Source organism: Pelobates fuscus, chromosome 2 (assembly GCF_036172605.1).
Source record: "Pelobates fuscus isolate aPelFus1 chromosome 2, aPelFus1.pri, whole genome shotgun sequence".
Lineage (NCBI taxonomy): Eukaryota > Metazoa > Chordata > Amphibia > Anura > Pelobatidae > Pelobates > Pelobates fuscus.
Genome location: NC_086318.1, coordinates 403,819,689 through 403,833,482, shown reverse-complemented (window position 1 = coordinate 403,833,482; position 13,794 = coordinate 403,819,689). Strand labels below are relative to the sequence as shown.

At 44.1% G+C, this 13,794-nt stretch overlaps 1 protein-coding gene across 2 annotated transcripts in view; it reads left to right on the top strand.

Annotated features, from left to right (window-relative positions):
* The window catches only part of LRPPRC (leucine rich pentatricopeptide repeat containing), a 115,864-nt gene extending 108,849 nt beyond the window's left edge, over window positions 1-7,015 (top strand). For both annotated transcript variants that reach the window (XM_063443902.1, XM_063443901.1), the window contains exons 35-38: window positions 2,041-2,115; window positions 3,111-3,195; window positions 4,983-5,125; window positions 6,705-7,015. In XM_063443902.1, the coding sequence (XP_063299972.1) occupies window positions 2,041-2,115; window positions 3,111-3,195; window positions 4,983-5,125; window positions 6,705-6,773 (372 nt within the window). In that variant the 3' untranslated portion in view covers window positions 6,774-7,015. The remainder of the gene's footprint in view (window positions 1-2,040; window positions 2,116-3,110; window positions 3,196-4,982; window positions 5,126-6,704) is intronic.
* Window positions 7,016-13,794: the final 6,779 nt, after the last annotated feature.

Below are 13,794 nucleotides of genomic sequence, written 5' to 3'. Positions count from 1 at the left end.
AAAATTGTGAAAAACATTGTTTGCATATTGTGAAACAATGGCCATTGCTCAGAACGTGAAGGCAGTTACAGAATATAGAATAGTGCACAATTAGATATGTATATGGTTCATTTATATAAAATGTATCCCTCCCCGCCCCCCGACTGGGATAATGTGTCTTCTGATTTAGAAGAACAATGGGTGTTGCTCAACACTGATCTCTCACTCTCTCCATCACTGCACTAGAGAGAATGAGAGGCAAAGGCAGAGTCACAGATACATGTCCCTTCTGCCATTATTATTTTGCTTGCTTGTTTGTTTGTTTACGATCACCGTCTTACTCTGTTTTCTCCTGACCACTTTCTCACCATGCTGTCCCTTACTCTACTCTCCTACTTTCTCTCTCCCGGTTGTCTCATTACAACCCACTACTCTACTCCCCCCAGTTAGTCCCGCCTGGTTGTATTTCTGCTTCCCCTGTTCTTTATTTGTATTTTAACTCCTGCCTTACTGACTCTATGCCACCATCTCTTCCCTAAGAATTGTCTTTGCCATCATCCCCATGTGAATACTCTGCTTTTCTCTTTCCCTCCGCCTCAGCTACGTGTTCTCCCCCTCAGCTCCGTGTTCTCCCCCTCTCCCAATTTGGATCTTTGCTTCTCTCTCCTCCACCCAGTTATCGCTTTGCAGCCACCTGCTCCATAAAGTTTTCTTGTTGCTGCTGCTTCTTGCAACTTTAGTTGTCTCTTTTCCCATCTCCAGTAGTTCTGCTGGTGCCTAACACTTCTCCTGCTAGTGTCATGCATTTAACATCCCTCCACCCCACGCCCCGCTATGACGCTACCGCATATGCAGACTTGGTGCAAATTTCCACTGTATATTATGTGCTGGATAATAAAAAGAACTTTGTAATAATATGCACGTTTACTAACACAGTCCCACGAGGTTGCAAGCATCCTACTCCCATTGCTCCCATTGCCTACATCATGCCTATCCTATTTCTGCATTTAAAGGCTCCGGGCTGATTGGATAGCGGAGGTGGCGTGTTGTCGTATTTGTTATTTATATAGAAATCAGTCCTAATTTGTCTACCACTACATTGCTTACTACTCTATTGTACTGAACTCGTCAAAAAAAATTACTTTATATATGGTGTTTCATTCAGTCTATTGCACAGTCTTATTGTTATTGGTTTTATGTACGTATGTACTTATAATTGTTCTTTTGACTTTCAGGTTTCTCTCTGTTACAGAATGACAATTGTGATCAAGATTAATTAAAATATTGCCTTCCCTCGTTGATTTCATTACGTTTTGCCATTTAGGCTAGGCAGTTTTTTTCCTTTTTTTTTATGATTTGTCATGTAAACTACGTCTCTCTCCCTCCCCCCCCAAGTTTAACTTTTGTGTCTCTCTCTCAAGAACTGACTGTCTGTTACAGTGAAAGCCTTTTATAAAACAGATTGAAATCAGTCCTTTTGTATGCATAAGTGTAGGTAATTATACTTTAAAGAGAACTTGCTTTGTACATTTTAATTTTTATAAAGAAACGAGCAGTTAGCTCCCTGACACCTTATTAAATGTATAATTAACCTTATGATCCATGCTCACTTATGAATGCTTGGCAGTATAATTGGACACGAATAGTGATTCTTCTTTTTTTTTTTTTTTTTTTCCTTTCTTTTCCTCTCCTAAACCTCAGTTCTTAGGGCTGCCAAAGCATTCGTTTATTTTTTTCCCTTTCTTTTAAACAAACCTCAAGCTTGCTGTGCCAAGGACATATTTATGACAGGCGCGATTAGTTTTGAGCTCTGTTGTTTGCCTTTAATAATCTACTGTAGAGCTACTGTAGTTCTCTATAAGCTACTATTAGGCTGTAATGTTGGGTAATGATGCTTTAGTGCACTATTAATCTCTCTTGTCCCACTTTTCTTAATTTTATGCATATAAAAGTTTTTAAGGCTGTTCAAAATTGTCTTTCTAGACCCCTTTCTCCTCGAATTTATTTATTTTTATTCCTTTTATATATATATATATATATTTTTTCTTCTTTTCCCAATAGAGATGCAGTGCTATTGCAGAACAAAAGCAAATTCTAGTATCTTTCATCGCCAGGACATCTCATAGAACAGGCCAGGTAAGTTGGAACCATTTTAGCTAAACTTCATGAAAAGACACATCTGGCTGCTTTCTTCCTGACTGTGAACCTCATTTTGTTTGTCTCTTTCAAGTATTTAAAACGTAAATCATGAAACAAGTCAGTTGTTCCTTTTGTTTGCTAACCCAGCACCAAAGAAAAGAATTAACGTGATTTCTACAAAATAAGTACAGCAGTGAAATAGTAAGCAGAGAGGCATTATTTATATGTCCTAGTAGGGAGCTCCCATCTAGATGTCCCCCCCACCCCTAAAATCTAAATAAATTCATTTTACCATAAACCTATTTTCTTCACCTTACCGTAGACTCAACATTTATCTACTGAAGAGAATATTTAGCAGGCAGGCTTAATAATTCCCAGATATTGTTTTCCTGGCTGTTATCCAGGTATGAACAACAGAATGTTTGGCAACACTTTTACAAAAACATTACGCTCACTCTCCTGAAAACGCTACGGGAGGTTAAAGTTACATCCACGAAAACGTATTGAATTGTAAGAATTTCTTATTTTCATAGTAATGCAAGCAGATTGTGCAGAGCTTATAAACAATGGCTAAACTCGTCAGTAATTATGGCCAGCCTTTATCACAAGTGTGCAATTGCAGTCTTATGCATTTTATGAAAGAATCTTACAGCAGGGATTTATAGAGACTTTGTATGAAGAACATTTCATGATGAGTAACATTTCAAACATACGTCAGACTTTTTTACCACTGGATCCCACAGTTTTTAATATTCATTGCAATGTTTTGTTGCCTTGTTAGAGAGAGCGATATGTAACTGGGACTACTGACCACCCCATTGTGTCCCTTAATTACTTCCTTTTTAACTTCTCTTGGCCCGTATGACCAAGTCCAAATCCAAGTTTGGAACAAAGTAGGACTGTGGCAACTGATGTGTTGGTGTACACATAGTGGTTCCTAGTTGCATGTTTTGTTTTGTTTTTTCTTCTAAAACCTTTCTCCTCTGCTATAGGCAAACGCAGTCACAGATCTACTTGAACTGATTCCTGATTTTACTGGGAAGGAAATTGCGTACTCCTACCTAATGAAATGCTATGGTAAACAACCCAATTCACTTTTCCATGAACCTTTGATGAACTATCTGAGTCAAAGTTTGTGTTGTCATTTATAGTGGGCCGAGTGTACTTTCTATATGATGACAGTGAGGGAGAAAAACAAATAGTTTTTTAGTCTCTCTTTTTTGTTTTTGTTTCCCCTGCATAGACTGGTATGTTTTTTTATATACATATATATGTATTTTAGTCTTTTGATTTTCTGCCAGAAGAGGCCAAAGTAAGCACGTAAATTATTAACCATTAGCCTTTGCAAATGTGCTCAGAGAAAGTGAAGGTTGATTAATATTACAGTACAAATGTATATTTTATGCACACGTCCAACACCAAACAAATGGGGGACTAATACTTGAATTAAAGTGCTCCGAATTCATTCTGTACTCTGAAAACGTTAATACTAAATTGAGCCCAGCCAGCCTCCAGATATTGAGTATAATAATATTGAACAGGCGTCCTGCTGTTGTAGCAAACTTGTGTGTGCTCCAGTGCGGCCAGTTTTTTTTTATTTTTAAAAACTCATACTTTCTAACCTTTCTATTTGTTAATCTATGTTTACACTTGTCCAGAACAGCCGCCAAATAGTCTAGGTCTACAGCCTTTGAGAAGATTTTCTCTTGGACAGCAATGTCTGAACTTTTGGCAGAGAGTAATGTCTTTTTGGAAAATTACCAATGCTTTGCTTTATATTCTTTCAGTAGCATATACCAGTTTTGGAAATAGTGGCCTGTAGACTTTAGTCATTTCTTGAATCAACCCATTACCTTTTCAGTGAATTTTTTATCTACCTTGCAACACTTCTGTATTGCAACTAGAATATAACTTAAAAGTATTGCCCCAAAACTAGCTCGAAAAATCACTACTTTGTGCTATGGGTAAAGCATTAAGATGAAGACAGAACCTTTGCTGTGAGCTTTGTCAGTTCCCACAGTCATTAGTATCAGTCTCATAGGATCCTTCATAGACATCCATGTTGTACTCTTGCACATGCGCAAAAGTACAGCTCTAGTGCAGGTCCAGGAAGATGATGGAGCCCATATGTGACAACTTCAGGTGCACTCCCGGGCCACTGCACACTGGAACAGGGTTATTGCCATTGGGGATCTTTGCAAAATATACAAAGCAGACCTCCGAAGGGGGCATCTGCCCTTCGTTTTAAATCAACGGTAATTTTACATGAGGGTTGCTGTGCATGCTGCTTCCGTGTCCATTCTGAGAGATCATGTAGGAGAGGTTTTGTAGTGACAAGTAACTAATAAGACTGGCTAATAACATGGAACTAAACATTTTGACCCCTGGTATGTAGACATCAATTTAAAGGGTTGGAGGTAACTCAAAGTAGATGTACCCTTATACGATTAGCATTACTTAAAGTGGTGCTCACTTGTGCATACCCTAAAAGTTGTTTTATTTTTATTAATTGTCATTCATCATAGCATGCGTTTATTTCTAAAGCTAAAATGAGCTGGTAAACAATAGGATGTATTAGAAAGATGAACTAAAGTTCGATGCGAGAAGAAAAACAAAATACCTTTTTAAAAACGTGCCTTCAAATTATACGAACATTTTCCAATTTATATTATTTTCACAAACCTTGGAGTGAAAAAAAAAAAAGCTTTTTTTTTCTTTCTCATTAAAACGTGTAGGTATTAATTTGTTCTGTTAAAATATGCAAATATGCAGCGCTGTGTTAAACTGATTATACTGTAAAGCTAATTCTAGCACTTCCCATAACAGTTTTTCTTCTTCCTTTTCTTTTTTTTTACGCCTACCAGCGAAAGACAAAAATGTGGACGCCGCAATGGCTTTGTACGAGAAAATGAAAGCTGAAAACCTGAATCCCGATGAGCTTCTGTTAAAACGCTTGGCAGTCCTACTGAAGGATGCCGGAAAACATGTCCCTTTTACGGAGCCCCCTGTGAGTGTTTTTTTAATTACAATCACATACCTCTACAGTTTTTGTATGAATATTCCTTGCATTAACAGTAAACAGCACTGAAAAGTTGTCTGCTTAATTACGTAGGGATTAGATCTCAGCAGAGAATTCTCTGAGGGATCTGTGCATATGAAGTGCTTGCAGTTTGAAGCTGCAGGATTAATTTTGTTATACTTGTGGGAGAAGATAACCTTCTGTGGATTATTGTGTTAAAAGCATGAGATGTTATCTCACGTGCATCTACAGGGTCATATTGAAGGTACCATTTCACACCCCCATATCCTTTTGTAGGCGCTTTCTTGGTGTTTCTAAACGTAAAACTAGATTTCAATCACTTATTTTTATTGACCAGTAATTACTTTTTGTTTTTGGTTTTTTTCTTTAATTCCGGAGCAAGCAGTTTTAAAGGCAGAACAAAAATATCATCATATGTACAGCATGACGCTTTTAACTTTTTATATTTGCCGCAGAGCTGCATTCTCCTTGCAAGTTTTTAAGTGCTTTTGAATGTCACTGTTAATCTACATTCCCTCATCTCTGTTAGGCTTTTTAAAGAAATTAAGATAATGCGTACCATTATTTTCTGCAACCTTTTTCGGATAGTTTGTTTTCTCTGAATCCTTGAATACATTGACTTAAATCCAAGATTTGTTGGGCTTTCTTTTTTTCTTTCCTCAAGTTGAAATAAATAGAAAACAAATCTTGTGTGCACGCTTGAAATGCCAGATGATTGTACCTTGGAAATGGAAGAATAACATCACTTTACCATGTAAAGGGCACTACATCAATACAATGTACTTCCTTAATGCAGATAAACAAAATCACAATCCGTTCCGAAGATGTTGTCCTCTTGCATTGAAAAACGAAAATATTGGTGCTACGTATATATTTGTCAAAATAGAACATACCCCAGTATGCCGTTTGCATATTGCTCTGAATATACTGGACCGTGTTTTCATTTTTTTTGTATGTGCTGTATAGCTGTTGTGTAAATGCAAAAGCCTTAAAACCAAATGTAGGGTAGGTGCTATAGCGATCACCTGAGACAGATTTTGGACTCTTCTTTGCCACTGCAGATTTTTATTTTATTATTATAATTTTTGTGGATGTAATAGCTTTGCCATTGTCTGTTTTATGATGAGTGCATCGTTAATGTGACCACAAATTATGTGGATGACAAGTTAACATTCAAGTAGGTATATAATGCAAATCTATAGATTTAGAGATAAAAAGTTCTTCCACATGGAGAATGGACTTCAGGAGTGGACTAAACAGTGGCTCATGCTAATGCCTTCGTCAAATGATACTGTTGGCTTCCCAGAGTTCCTAGAGCTCATGTGGAAACTTGGGATCATGCGGTCCTATTTGTAGGCAGAGTGGTTGCATGTGTAGCCGCTCTGGGTATCTAAATTTGTCTTCACTGTAAGCCATCTTTTCTGTGCGTGTTGGATATTGTGAATATTAATTTAAGTCAATAATTTTTCAGTTTGCATGATTGTATTAAAAGCAAACTTGAACTATTTTGTAAGCATTTATGTTTTCTCTTTCTTTTGTTTTTTAGGAGAGTTTCAGTTTCTACGCAGACAAACTAAAGCAAGAGCATATGAGTATACCAGATGACGGACACTAGTGCATTTGTTTTTAATTATTTTTTTGTCTGTTAGGTATTTTTTTTTTGTTTTGTTTTTTTTCTCTTTCTTTCTATTGCTGTATCAACTGTGTTTTTGTTTTTTGGTGTTTTTTTTGTTTTTTTTTTCTTAAGTGTATTTTCTGTCCCTGGGGAAAAAAATATTGTGAGAACTGTGAGAAAATGATGACATGCAAATTATATTTAACACTGGTTGGAATTAATAAAAACGAACGCCATTTGTATTTTGTTGTCAGTGATTTCATATTTAAAAAAAAAAAATCTAAAAAACAAATCAGACTTTGTAAGTCTTCCATGCAGATACAATTGTGTGCATATAGTACATATCTTTTCAAAGATGTTTAAACGATAAAATTGTTACCTAATAAACAATTCCCGTACCTGTGTCGATACTGTGCGCACAGTTTACAACTGTCACTTTGTATTACACTTTGTCTTCGGGAATAATTGGTTCTTTCATGTTTTGCATATACAACATTAAAAGTTTTGTAAAGTAGGGGGGGCGTGGCCTGAACGGGAATGGAGTAGGACGCATTTCGTGCCTGCTCCACGGCCCCAGCTCACACTTGCACCCATCAACGAGCACAGATCAGCCCGGGATGGGTAAAACCAGGAGACCCCACACGCCAGGCCCGTCGCAAGCCGGGTCGCACCTCGGGCCCCGTGGACGGCTATGTCTGCACGCCGCGAGATGCGCCGGCCGCAGCCAAAATGGTGCCGGCCTCCCCTGGAGCTAGCAGCAGTGACAGCCAGACGCAGGGCTCACCCACTCTCCCAAATATCCGCATAAGGGGCCTCCCAGAAAACGCGGAGGAAACACGGCCAGAGCTCCTAACAGACCTGTTTACCCATATCCTAGGAGACAGAGCCCCAGAAGACTACGGCATTGAGCGAGTCCATAGGGCGCTGCGTCCCTCGTCCCCAGAGGGGCCACCGAGAGATGTGATTTGCTGTTTGCTCTCTTACGCCATAATGAGAGCAGCAAGAAATCTACAGAACATCACCTTCAGAGACGGCCAGGTCTTGATTTATCAAGATCTCTCCGTTCTCACGCTGGAGGCCAGAAGGGCGTTGCGCCCGGTAACCACCATTCTCAGGGAGCGGAGGATTCCATACAAATGGGGCTTCCCCTTCAGCCTGCAGGCAAAGTTGGGCTCCCACCTGGCATATTGTCCGTTGGCCTGCAGATGTACCATGCTTCTTACGAGCCACAAGTCTACCCGCAGTGACGGTCTCCAACTAGGTCCTGGAGCGGCAACCACAGCATCCACGAGCCACCAGCGAAAGGCCGGGCACGGGCCTCACGGGTGGGGGGTCCTATGGAACTGGCCCCCTTTCTCACAACTCAGCTACCCCAACCGCAGACCTGCCACCACACAAACGAACCCCCCAGCCAATACTGAAAGGTGCCACACGACATCTCGGACGGACTTCCCACCAACCATCGGAAGCACACCTGGGAGTCGGACTCCACGCGATGGCATGACCCCCACGGATCTGGTCGATACACAGCACCTCTGGGTGTGTACTTGACTCCCTGGCCTGGGCCTGTAGCACGGGGATCCAAACCACACTAACAGGGGGTGGTCCCGCCTGAGCCTCACACCCTTGGGGTGGGGGGCCCGCATGGGACAGATTTTGCATGGAGATGCCACGCTAGGATTCGCCCAGCTGACATAGCCCCGGGAACACTAGCCACCTTTGGGTGGGTGGGTTGTGAAGGAGGGGTCTGGGGACTTTCACAATACCAGGGTTGTACTCTCCACAGAGGGGGCCAATACCCCATGCACATGCCTGGCGGGACCAACCGATAGCACGGATCCAAGCACCTCCTTGACAGCCAAAAATGTTTTAGGCATGAATAGGTGCCATCTAAGAGGGTATAGGAAGGCTCCTTGGTGGGTGTGAGAGGGGGGCCTTGTTCTATGACTGTTTTACGATTGTTACATGGTTTATAATGTTTGAAAAGTGTTTCCTAGGTACTGTAATGCATGTATAGAAACAGTTACAAACAAGCGGGAAGCTAAGTGCCGGAGCCAGACAGTTCACACGTAGGCCACGAAAAGGTGGGACGACAAGGGTGGGTGGGGTTTCCAGGGTGGATACATTATTGGACAGATCTACAAAACTCTGATAGGTGAGCTGGGTGTCAAGGGAATGGCTTGTCACGATATTACTGAACGACCTAGACCAGAAAGACCACATACCCTAATAATGGACTCACGTTGTATATACACTCGGAGGCCACCGCGGTGACTCGCCCCTAGGGTACCAGACACCAGGGGGCGACAAAAACCGAGGTGAGTCACAGTTGCCTTATTCTCTGACAGACTTCCCCCCCCCCCTCCCCTGACACCGGACAGACCTAACCCCTACACACCCCAACCACTGAAGCACACATATATACCCACACCCCTCACAGAACGCAGATAGCGATGGGCTCTAACTATAAGCCGACACCACTGACCATGTGGTCCAACAATGTGAGAGGCCTAAACATCCCCAAGAAGAGGTCCCAACTACTCCGCACACTGTGGGCAGAGTGGCCTCGTGGCTTTTTACAGGAACTCACTTTTAGGGTGCAGAGGCGCCTACCGTGAGAAATGGGCGTTACCCCACGGGATTTTATGCTAACCACCCAGATGGGAAGAAGGCCGGAGTAGCAATCCTACTCTCCACTAAAGTCCCATTTGTCTGCATGGAGCAGAAGTCAGTCCCCGGGGGTAGATACCTATTTGTCAAAGGTATTATTGCACAGAACACCTACACGTTCGCCTGTTTGTACTCTCCTAACCGAAACCAACACGTCTTCCTAACTAAGACACTAGCCTTACTAAACAAATTTAGGGACGGCCTTCTGATTGTGGCTGGTGACCTAAACACTCCCCTAGACTCTAGATTAGATACATCCAAGGGAGAAAGCTCGATACCAGGTCACTACATACGCTCCGCAGGGAGGGCTCTGGCCCGGAGTGGCTTGGCTGATTGCTGGAGGGTGGTAAATCCCGAGGTCAGAGCTTATACTCACTATTCGGCTGTGCATCAGCGCTGCAGCCGAATTGATTACATCCTAATGGCACAAGAGGCCCTATCACTACTCCAACGGGCAAACATAGGGTTAATCGCAGACTCAGATCACGCCCCAATTACAGTTCAAATCCAATCCCCCCTACATAAACCCGCAGAGCGGCAGTGGAAGCTAAACGAGAACCTATTACTCAACCTAGAGGACAAGGAACAAGCCAGGCAAGCTCTGACACAATACTTTGACTCTAACAACACTCCAGATACCCCACCCCTAACTGTCTGGGAGGCACATAAAAGCATCATCAGGGGTCATTATATCAAAATATGCTCACAGCGTAAAAAAGAACGCTCACAACAACTGACCACCCTAAATGCACAAATCGCCACACTGGAGCAGGCACACAAACAAAATCAGGAAGAGGATGAGATCCTCCAACTGACGGAGCTTAGGCTGCAGAGGCCGGACATTCTAGCCAAAGGTCTCTTACGCACCCTTAGAAAGTTAGCTTGGCACTTCTTCGAATACTCAAATAAAAGTGGCAGGCTTTTAGCCCGCCAACTCCAAGACAGACGAAGAGCGAACCACATACACAAAATTAAACCAAGAGACAAAATCGAAACACGTTTACCCAACGGTATTCAACGTGCCTTCGTGGAATACTACACTGACCTGTATAACATTCCCACAACGGACGCCGCACAAACCCAACGCCGTAACCTAATATCGGAGTACCTAGACCAAAACGTAGGAAGACAACTAACCCCTGAAACGAAGGAGGAACTGGAACAACCTCTCACGGTGGAAGAATTAGCAGCGGCATTAAAAATCGTCAAAACCCACAGAGCGCCTGGCCCTGACTGCCGCCCACTGGCATACTTGCGTACATTCCGCGACATCTTACTACCAAACCTTACGAGGTCTTGGCACACTGCAAGATGGGGAACGGTTTCCCACCAACACACTGGTGGCCATAGTCACGGTAATACCCAAGGAAGGCAAGGACCCAACGAACTGCGCTAGCTATCGCCCCATATCCCTGCTCAACGCAGACCTCAAGCTATTCGCAATACACTAGCACTGAGAATCGTGAAACACCTACCACATCTGGTCCACTCAGACCAGGTCGGGTTCGTCCCTGAAAGAGAGGGAAGAGAGAACACCATCAAAGCCCTAAATATCCTGCAAGTGGCCCGGTCGCACCGTGAGCTCCTCCTGCTCTCGACGGACACCGAGAAGGCTTTCGACCGAGTGGACTGGGTATACTTGGAAAACACACTTACACACATGGAATTCGGCCCACGCACGCGTTCATGGGTCCTATCCCTGTACACGAGCACGACAGCACGGATACGAGTAAACGGGGCACTGTCCGCCTCCTTCCCTATTCGAAACAGAACCCGCCAGGGATGCCCGCTGTCCCCCCTCCTGTTTGCCCTCTCCCTGGAACCCTTCCTGGGGGCGGTCCGACGGGACGGGGGAATCACGGGATTCACCGTTGGTCGACGAGAATATAGGGTAGCCGCATACACGGATGTCATGTTGTTTTTTCTCACCCTACCGCAGATATCACTTCCCAACCTCCTGGCTGCATTCCGAAAATTTGGCTTGATCTCTAACCTCAAGCTCAACACGGATAAGTCGGAGGCTCTCCACCTACCAGGCCCGCACGACCCCTCACCTCTCCTATACACCCAATACCGCTTCAAGTGGTGTCCCACAAAATTAAAATACTTGGGCATATGGTTACCCAAAGACATGTCCCAACTGTACTACCAAAACTATCACCCGCTACTACAAACGATCCAGGCAGAAATGAAAAAATGGGCCCCTCAATATATATCCTGGTTTGGACGCATTAACGCAGTCAAAATGAACCTACTACCCAGACTGTTCTACCTATTCCAGACAGTGCCGATCGTGGTCCCCAGAGCGTTCTTCAGCTCCTTGACGGCCGCCATCCGCAGATTTATCTGGAATTCGTGCCCAACACGCACAAACAGAACTACACTGGAACTGCCGAAACTGATAGGGGGAGCGGGCCTGCCCTCAATCGTGACATACTACCGGGCCGCACATTTACACAGGCTCACGGACTGGCATGCACAACACCCCACAAAACAATGGGTAACACTGGAATTAGAACAGACGGGAGGGCACATACCCCCCAAACTGTGGCTACATACAGCCACATACGCGGATCTACAAACCAAAAAACCCCTGATAGATGCCACCCTACGAGTCTGGACGGCGACCCGCTACCGTCTGCAACTTACCACTTCACCCAGTCCCCTGACCCCCATCATACCTAACCCGGACTTGGCAGATACACTAACCCACACCGACTTAGCCGGATTCCAACCGACGGGCTGGATGTACATACACCAGGGGTTCAGTTCCAACGGCCTCAAAACACTCTGAGAACTATGCCCCGACAGGACTCCAACACTCCTTGAACAGTTCCGATACCGCCAAATAAAATCATACTACTCAACCCTGTTGGGTAGGGGGCACTTACACAGGGCACGCACATCACCAGGGGAATCTCAACTCTGTAAACACTACTCATGACTCAGACCAACAGGGACGTGGAGCTTAGGTTTAAGGACCACTGGGAGAGGGACACGGGAGAGACACTCACAGCACAAGAATGGGACAAGATCTACACCCTCACTCATAAATGCTCTATCAGCTCGAAATTTCAAGCATTAAACTATAAAGTACTAACACGCTGGTATAGAACGCCCGACATACTACACCGCATGCACGTTACTACGTCAGACGTATGCTGGCAATGCGGCACACAACCCGGCACTTACATCCACATGTGGTGGACATGCCCTATAATCGCCCCATCCTGGGAACAGATTAGAGGTGAGATCAACAAAATCACAGGCTCCGAGGCCCCCCTGACACCCTTAACAATGCTTATGCACCACACCCGTAGCCCACTGAAAGTATACAAGAAATCCCTGACGCTACCGCTGCTCAATGCTGCCAAATCCCTCATCCCAAAGATGTGGAAACAGCCAAGTGCACCCACCCTGGGGCAGTGGGTGGCGACAGTAGAGGACATACACTCAATGGAAACCCTGACGGCCGACCTACACGGGAGACCGGAGCAGTGTGCATTGACCTGGTATCCATGGGTTACATACGTAGCTGACAGGATTGCAACCCCCGAGTCAACTTAGCTGAAACAAGCAGAGCACCATAACACATACCCTACTCCCCATATGAACAGACAAGCCCTACCTGCTACTCACACACAGACAACGGACAGTTTCCCCCATGACCAGAACCGACAATAGAAAGCCACAGCATCCACTCGGACAGACTCCCCACACCACCAGGACCTGGAGCTAGCCAGGACGGACAACTTAAGTCAGTTGGTAGCACATAGAAAGGTTCAAGAAACGAGAACACACGACTCCCGGAAAATAGAAGAAACCCAAAGCAAATGCGAAAAAACCCGACTAACACACATGCAGTAGGTAGACAGACACAAAGGAAAATAGGGGTACCCCCGAATCTGAGAGACACAGGCAACCTCCCATACGACCAATCCACCACTTCGAATCGCAAGCTGAAGTAGGGAAGATACTCCTTAGGGTGACAAACTCAAACCGGGGAACCACGAATTAGACATCTAGTGGCCACCATATACATGGCACTCCAAATAGCAATGTTAACCAAAGTGACAACCCTCTAAGGCTACAGAAGATGCTAGGAGAGTGTACCTGTGAAAGCTTACCAACCAAAGATAGCTAGAGCGGCGATCTCTGCAAACGCCCGGGACTCAGGTCTAGATACATAAGAGCACTCTACAACCACAGATCCTAGCCTAAACTGTTGGGGGGGGTTCAACTAAGAGAACCTATTAATGGGACTGTATTGTTGCTGGCACAGAACCTTGTAAGAACACAGTTGTTTAACCAGACTTACTGTACTTTACCTGACTGACAATTGTTACTTCTT